Raw genomic sequence first — 8,720 nt, forward strand, 5'->3', positions numbered from 1 at the left:
TTTCTCATAGACATAACAGTCACATTATCTTGACATTAAGTTGTAAAGACAAGTCTAGCTACCTTACATACATATTAGCCTTCACTTGTCTGGACCACTGATGCTGTCTATGTCATAAATGTCAATTTTATAATGGTACTTTTCAGGAAGCACTGTCACTGTGTACAAGAACCACAATACATAAGATCTTACCATAAATAATCTTAATGTCAGTTGCTTATGATGCAGAACTCGATGAATTGTGATGTATACCGGTATTAACACACAGATCGGAAGCTGAAGATAAATATAGAACTACATGAGGTTTTATGAAAAAATCAAAAATGTATCAGTTTACATCTTTTAAATATGGAACAGCTTCCGCCACGTACGACGCAAAGAGAAATACTACAATGAAGTGTGTGAAAAGATTGTCCGGTACATTAAAATACAGCTGACCAAAACTGAAAAGGGAAAAAAATCAAGTGGCTTACCCGACTTTGATGCAGACACACTCCTGTAACTCTACCGTGTCATGATCATAATGCCGTGCTGTTGTCATGTGACCTGATGACATCAACACTCAGGGTACACCACTGAGACAAATCTGTCAGAAAATAAATTATCCATAAGAGTCATTCCCCCTGATAACCGTAGTTTAGTGGATAAAACTATTTGGATCTCTTTGTGAGCCAACATTCAGCAACAGATATAAATAGTTTCTTTCTAAATCCCGTAAGACTGAGTCACAGCTTTTTAACTAGTTTCTACAAATTCTTACGAAAAGTCAACCGTGCTTTGTGCATGAATATGGCTTCAAGCAATAGTAAAAACGATGTGGCGTTCACAATTATATGAATTAAGCGACATTCAGCAGACGATGTTCGCTCTCAGACTAACTAGTTTGAGAACGTCTATTACACTTGTAAACAGCATTTTAATTGAAATTTACTGCGTGATCCTGGGTTGAAAATGCCGTTTGGAATTAAACCTGTCTGCAGCTCCTGCAGAGTTACGACTTCAACATTGTGGAGAAAGGGAGCGCAAGGAGAAATCTTGTGCAACTCTTGCGGTTTGAAGCAAGGTTCGAACTGTGGTAAAGATGCCGGGCAAAATGGTAGCTCCAGCTCGACTTCGAAGAACGGAAATGGAAACGGCAACGGAAATCACAATAGCAGCAGTCACGCTGGAGGTCCTGTTTTACGCAAGAGTGCCAGAATTAAACCAGCAAAAAGCAAAGTGCAGGCAGCTACCAAGGCATTGGCAACTAAAGGGAAGAGCAGGAGAATTATCTTCAAGAAAAGTGTGAGTGAAAGAAATGTAAACTACTTTTGCTATTACTATTACTGTATTAGAAGTAACTGTCACCTTACAGAAATCCGAGATTTGCCATGTCGTGTGGGAAACTTTCAATGTGGAATTGAAGATGTAGACGTTCTGACATGATTTGTGCTCTTAAAACTCTGCCAGAAATTGTTTTCTTGTTGTTTTTCCTGCTTCCTTGAAGTCAGATTAAGCAGGTCTCTCCGGGTGGAGCCTTTAAAAGAGTAAGTTATTTTGAAGGGCCACATTATCTATACATGTTCCTTGTCAAGTGTACCTGATGAAAATCTTTTTAACGGTCTACATGCTACAACTGCGACTAGTGTTTGAGAAGTTTTTCAGAAATAACTGTCAGTGTCAAGGATTTTCGGTGGTCTGGAGGAGTAGGAGCCCCTGTACCGCAGACAGGTTTTTCACAACATCCGGAGTGTGTTCCATGCATCCGATCAGCTCTATTCTGCGATCGGGAGGAGCAAATGACTGATGTGTATGCTATGGGGTGTGCGCTAGATATAGTATTTTCTTTCGAAAATAGAAGCATCAAAGCCACGTTGAATCACCACAGATGGCTTGCTGATCACTGGAAGTGTTCGCCATGCACTGTGTTTTTCCAGGGGTCCCAGGAAGAATTTAGCACCTTTTTTTTATACCTTTTTTGTTAATCCCTGGCAGTTGTTGTTTACACTGGGTTTGTGTGAGGGATGTGTTTGTGCCAGGTCAACCTCCTTTCACCATGTCCCAGGCCGATTTCATGTCATTTTAGGGCATGTGGCATCTTAGTTGCCATCTATTTGAAAACTCAGCTCACCCACATCTTATATACCTTCTTGCAGGTATTCAAAGACCTTCAGTGGTGTGGGGTAGAGAAAACCTGCATTCCTGAACCAGTGGTATTTAGCTTCTGATACATTGAGTCCTTAAGAAAGTTAGCAAGTGAGACAAACTTAATTAAAACATATTTCTCTTTTAATTCAAGCTATGATTCAACAATCATACTTTTCAAACCAAACCCACGTGACCTCGATCAAAACATGTGTTACTTGCCAGTGATCCTTTCCACAATAAATTATGAACTCAGGAACACTGATTTTCTAAATAAAACTAAAAGGGTAGCATATTGTGCGTGCTGCATGGCATACACATCGGAGTTGGTTGTTTGTCCCGATCAACCCATCGGAGGCGTGGAGCATTCTGTAGATGTTATGAAAAACCAGTCTGCGATACTCAGTCCTACTCCTCCAGACCACTGATATTGATAATCCTGACAGAGTTGTATTTGAAAATCATCATATTGGACCTTGGAAAGCTTGGATACAAAAAATGTATTTCATGTATGATGAATTGAATACTGTGCTTTGTTTAAAAGGGATTTATGTTACTCAGCATACGTTTTTTTCATTTATATAATCAATATGAATAAACATTATTGAACACAATCTAATGGGCATGATTTTTTTGTTTTGTTCAGCAACCAGTGAAAGCGCCGAGGCCTGTAGCAACAGTGGTGACTGGAAGCAGCATCTTTCATGATGTAAGTGTGTTTAACCTGCATTGAATATTGACCCAATTATGTGCTTTGTTTCTTAATTTGGTACTCCAGCAAATGTGTGCTCGTGGCTTTTAATTCTTGTCCCTGTCCTGCGCGCAGCAACACACCTCAGTCTACCAAGGAATGTATTACTGTGTGTAACTGATAGCAATAGGGAAGAGCTATTTTCTCTCCCTTGGATCTCAGCAGACAACAAAGTTCAGCTGCAGTACACATTCAGCGCTATGCAGTTGCTTTTAAGAGAAAAAAAAGACTAAACATCTATTCTAATGATGTACGTATGCACCAGCTAATAAACGCTGAACGAGGCTTTTTAATTTCCTTTTTGTTATATTTAGTCAAGTTTTGACTAAATATTTTAACATCGAGGGGGAATCGAAACGAGGGTCGTGGTGTATGTGCGTGTGTGCGTGTGTGCGTGTGTGTGTGTAGAGCGATTCAGACTAAACTACTGGACCGATCTTTATGAAATTTGACATGAGAGTTCCTGGGTATGAAATCCCCGAACGTTTTTTTCATTTTTTTGATAAATGTCTTTGATGACGTCATATCCGGCTTTTCGTGAAAGTTGAGGCGGCACTGTCACGCCCTCATTTTTCAACCAAATTGGTTGAAATTTTGGTCAAGTAATCTTCGACGAAGCCCGGACTTCGGTATTGCATTTCAGCTTGGTGGCTTAAAAATTAATTAATGACTTTGGTCATTAAAAATCTGAAAATTGTAAAAAAAAATAAAAATTTATAAAACGATCCAAATTTACGTTCATCTTATTCTCCATCATTATCTGATTCCAAAAACATATAAATATGTTATATTTGGATTAAAAACAAGCTCTGAAAATTAAATATATAAAAATTATTATCAAAATTAAATTGTCGAAATCAATTTAAAAACACTTTCATCTTATTCCTTGTCGGCTCCTGATTCCAAAAACATATAGATATGATATGTTTGGATTATAAACACGCTCAGAAAGTTAAAACAAAGAGAGTACAGAAAAGCGTGCTATCCTTCTTAGCGCAACTACTACCCCGCTCTTCTTGTCAATTTCACTGCCTTTGCCATGAGCGGTGGACTGACGATGCTACGAGTATACGGTCTTGCTGAAAAATGGCATTGCGTTCAGTTTCATTCTGTGAGTTCGACAGCTACTTGACTAAATGTTGTATTTTCGCCTTACGCGACTTGTTATATTTAGTCAAGTTTTGACTAAATATTTTAACATCGAGGGGGAATCGAAACGAGGGTCGTGGTGTTTGTGTGTGCGTGCGTGCGTGTAGAGCGATTCAGACCAAACTACTGGACCGATCTTTATGAAATTTGACATGAGAGTTCCTGGGTATGATATCCCCGAACGTTTTTTTCCTTTTTTTGATAAATGTCTTTGATGATGTCATATCCGGCTTTTCCTGAAAGTTGAGGCGGCACTGTCACGCCCTCATTTTTCAACTAAATTGGTTGAAATTTTGGTCAAGTAATCGTCGACGAAACCCGGACTTCGGTATTGCATTTCAGCTTGGTGGCTTAAAAATTAATTAATGACTTTAGTCATTAAAAATCTGAAAATTGTAAAAAAAAATAAAAATTTATAAAACGATCCACATTTACGTTTGTCTTATTCTCCATCATTTGCTGATTCCAAAAACATATAAATATGTTATATTCGGATTAAAAACAAGCTCTGAAAATTAAATATATAAAAATTATTATCAAAATTAAATTGTCCAAATCAATTTAAAAACACTTTCATCTTATTCCTTGTCGGTTCCTGATTCCAAAAACATATAGATATGATATGTTAGGATTAAAAACACGCTCAGAAAGTTAAAACAAAGAGAGGTACAGAAAAGCGTGCTATCCTTCTTAGCGCAACTACTACCCCGCTCTTCTTGTCAATTTCACTGCCTTTGCCATGAGCGGTGGACTGACGATGCTACGAGTATACGGTCTTGCTGAAAAATGGCATTGCGTTCAGTTTCATTCTGTGAGTTCGACAGCTACTTGACTAAATATTGTATTTTCGCCTTACGCGACTTGTTGCTAACTCTGTTCTGCTTTCTTGAAATTTAACAACACCAATGTAGAAGAACAATGGTGACTGCACATGAGTGATAAATGTAACACTTTATGTAATAAAACACAAATGTAGGAAAAAAAAATTCCATTGTTGTAATTTGAATTGTGTGTTGCAGGGTCAGTATTACCAGGTGGGTGACATGGTGTCGCTGGTGGATCACGACGGAGGAGTGTTCTACGCACAGATCCGAGGCTTCATGTGTGACCAGTACAACGAAAAGAGTGCCATCATCACCTGGCTGCTACCCACTCAGAGCAGTCCCACAGACAAATTTGATGCCTCCACATACATACTGGGTAAGTTTTTATTATGTACATTTAACATCTCAGTGAGTCTTAGACGTTTTCTGGAAATAACTCTCTTGGGATATACAATTTTACTACAAGTGTTACCCCCCGCGGGTTAGGGGGAAGAATTTACCCGATGCTCCCCAGCATGTCGTAAGAGGCGACTAACGGATTCTGTTTCTCCTTTTACCCTTGTTAAGGGTTTCTTGTATAGAATATAGTCAATATTTGTAAAGATTTTAGTCAAGCAGTATGTAAGAAATGTTAAGTCCTTTGTACTGGAAACTTGCATTCTCCCAGTTAGGTAATATATTGTACTACGTTGCAAGCCCCTGGAGCAATTGTTTGATTAGTGCTTTTGTGAACAAGAACCAATTAACAAGTGGCTCTATCCCATCTCCTCCCCCCCCCCCCCCCCCCCCCCTTTCCCCGTCGCGATATAACCTTCGTGGTTGAAAACGACGTTAAACACCAAATAAAGAAAGAAAGAACTACAAGTGTTGTGGAAGAGTTGCGCCCCTTACAGGAAACACGTGGTCGACCAGTTAAAACCTACAATTGCAGCCAATAACTGACTCCGATATGAACTTTATGCAGTGTCCGCTTGATACACGATCCCATTTCTTTAAAAAAGATACACATCGGACCGCGGAGTTTACGATTTGTCCTGGCAATGCCGAATCACTTGCCCCGAGTGATAGCAAACAACATGTTTTGCCTGAGGTCACGTGAGTTTCACTTGAAGTCAAGATCCCGACAGTGTGGGAAACTGACATGCTTAGCGATTGCTGTATGCCATCAAGTGAATCGTGGCTCCGATGTGCTGATTTTTATAAGAAAAGGATCATATCGATTGGACACTGCATAACATACACAATGGAGTCAGTTATTCGCTAAAATCATTGTTTTTAAATGTTAGATCACATGTTTCCTTGTTGGCCGAGCGAGGTAAAGGGCGCAACTCTTCCAAAACGCTAGTTGCGAATCATGTCAGAATTATTTCCGAAAATCGTCCATTGCTTGTATCGAATCTGGATCTGGATTCCAACCAGGTGATAGTTGTGGGATACATGACAGGAGCCAATTTTGGCTACTTGTGACGGGTGGTGTGTTGGTGTGCTTTGATGCCAACAGCAAATTGTGCTCATGATTGAAAATTTTAAAAGGCTAAAATTGTGATAATTGTGTAATGTCTGAATTGCACACAAAAAGCTAGAATAACGAAGATCACATTAGTTTTTTGTTGTCATTGTTTTGTGTCGAATACCTGTACCCAGGTTTCACGTTTGGATGCTTCTAAATGTTTTAAAAAACCGTGAAGGCTACAACTTTTAAGTGACGCTGACAGCCCCATTTTTCCGTTTCAGGTCCGGAAGAAGACATTCCACGGAAAATGGAGTTCATAGAGTTTGTGTGTCACGCACCTTCAGACTACTTCCACTCCCACAACACCCCTTACCCATTGGTGCAGAAAGATCCAGACCTGTGTTTCATCTGGACGTCGCTTGGCCCCGAGATCCGCACGACTCCGTCTGTGGATGAGATCTTTGGTGTGAAGGATGAGGAAGAGGAGGCTATTTTTATGTCGGATATTCTGTTGCCGCCATCCAAAAATATCAAGGACAAACAGAAGGAAGTGAAAGAAAAAGACAAAAGTAGAGAAAAGGAAGAACAAAAAGTTGTGAAAATGGAGGTTGATTAAAAGGCACAGTAAGCCTCTCGTAAACCATCACAGATACTGTCAGGCTTTTACACACAGTACAAACACCCTTTCATTTAAACATTCACCGCTTGAGAAAATCCTAGGTGCCCTCCGTAAAGAGCGAGCAATTTTCAAAGAATTTATTTTTGCATGGTTTATCTTACCCCTGAGCCATCGTGAACCCGTGTGATCCAGTTTCCTTTTTGACTCACATGCGAAGCAAAAGTGAGTCTATGTACTCACCCGAGTCGTCCGTCCGTCCATCCCCCCCGTCCGTCCGGACGTCCGTCCGGAAAACTTTAACGTTGGATATTTCTTGGACACTATTCAGTCTATCAGTACCAAATTTGGCAAGATGGTGTATGATGACAAGGCCCCAAAAAACATACATAGCATCTTCACCTTGCTTCAAGGTCAAGGTCGCAGGGGCCATAAATGTTGTCTAAAAAACAGCTATTTTTCCCATTTTCTCTGAAGTTTTTGAGATTGAATACCTCACCTATATATGATATATAGGGCAAAGTAAGCCCCATCTTTTGATACCAGTTTGGTTTACCTTGCTTCAAGGTCAAGGTCACAGGAGCTCTTCAAAGTTGGATTGTATACATATTTTGAAGTGACCTTGACCCTGAACTATGGAAGATAACTGTTTCAAACTTAAAAATTATGTGGGGCACATGTTATGCTTTCATCAAGAGACACATTTGGTCACATATGGTCAAGGTCACTTTGACCCTTATGAAATGTGACCAAAATAAGGTAGTGAACCACTAAAAGTGACCATATCTCATGGTAGAAAGAGCCAATAAGCACCATTGTACTTCCTATGTCTTGAATTAACAGCTTTGTGTTGCATGACCTTGACCTTGGGTCAAGGTCACATGTATTTTGGTAGAAAAAATGTGTAAAGCAGTTCTTAGTGTATGATGTCATTGCTAGGTTTAGTTATTTGACCTTGACCCTGAAGGTCAAGGTCATGTCAAGGTCAAGCATGTGAGTCGTATGGGCTTTGCCCTTCTTGTTTCACAATGTAGTCGTCAGTTTGTAATTTGAATGTGACTCGCTGTAAGCTTATCTGCAATAGCACGTTATTGTGTACCTCTGAATCTATACGCACCAAACGGCTGTGATTCACACGAACTCTAGCAATGGCTTTTGACTGTTCAGAGGAACTGGCGATAGGCATAAACCGTCGTCTGCTACGAGAACCACGACCTTGCGTGACCCTGCTTCCGGGCTTTTCTTTTTTCAAACTTTCAAAACTTCGAATTGTACTGATCTTGTCTTGATGAAAAAAGAATTCTTTTATGATTTAAGAATGTTTGTGTAACAAGCTGTCAATTTATTATTTAGATTTTAAAAGTTAGGTCTAGCGCCAAAACGCACCATGGTCCGATTTTGTTATCAGAAAATCCGCAAAATTAATTCTTTGAAAATTGCTCGCTCTTTACGTAGGGCACCTAGGATATTCCCGTTCGGTGAATGTTCAAATGGAAGGGAGTTTGTACTGTGTGTAAAAGCCTGACAGTATCTGTGATGGTTTACGGGAGGCGTACTGTGCCTTTAAAAATGTCCCGCAGTGGGGCACTGCGGTTATGAAATTAAAAGCCCCTCCTGTTTTTGGAACCGCAGGAGCTTTCTAGTTTGCTGTTAGGTAGATTTTTGGTTCCTCTTTCCTGTCATGCTCTCTTTTTCTTCATGAATTCTTTTCTTTTTTCTGCCTTCTTGCTCATTCACCTGTATTTTTTCCAAAAATCTCTTCTCTTGCCGCTTGTCTCGCGATTCATGTATAGTTTAATCTGT

General features: G+C 39.8%; 2 protein-coding genes across 6 annotated transcripts in view; one reads left to right on the forward strand and one right to left on the reverse strand.

The window, feature by feature from the left end:
• Nucleotides 1-566, reverse strand: part of LOC138947680 (V-type proton ATPase 116 kDa subunit a 1-like) — a 54,057-nt gene extending 53,491 nt beyond the window's left edge. For all 5 annotated transcript variants that reach the window (XM_070319211.1, XM_070319209.1, XM_070319212.1 and 2 more), the window contains exon 1: nucleotides 474-566. The gene's annotated coding sequence lies outside the window, so the exon portion shown is untranslated. The remainder of the gene's footprint in view (nucleotides 1-473) is intronic.
• Nucleotides 567-683: 117 nt separating this feature from the next.
• Nucleotides 684-7,946, forward strand: LOC138947682 (GATA zinc finger domain-containing protein 1-like). The gene is made up of 4 exons (XM_070319214.1): nucleotides 684-1,284; nucleotides 2,771-2,833; nucleotides 5,044-5,224; nucleotides 6,583-7,946. The coding sequence occupies exons 1-4, from the start codon at nucleotides 952-954 to the stop codon at nucleotides 6,915-6,917; spliced, it is 912 nt and encodes a 303-aa protein (XP_070175315.1). The 5' UTR covers nucleotides 684-951; the 3' UTR covers nucleotides 6,918-7,946.
• The last annotated feature ends 774 nt before the right edge of the window (nucleotides 7,947-8,720 follow it).

Source organism: Littorina saxatilis, linkage group LG14, assembly GCF_037325665.1.
Source record: "Littorina saxatilis isolate snail1 linkage group LG14, US_GU_Lsax_2.0, whole genome shotgun sequence".
Lineage (NCBI taxonomy): Eukaryota > Metazoa > Mollusca > Gastropoda > Littorinimorpha > Littorinidae > Littorina > Littorina saxatilis.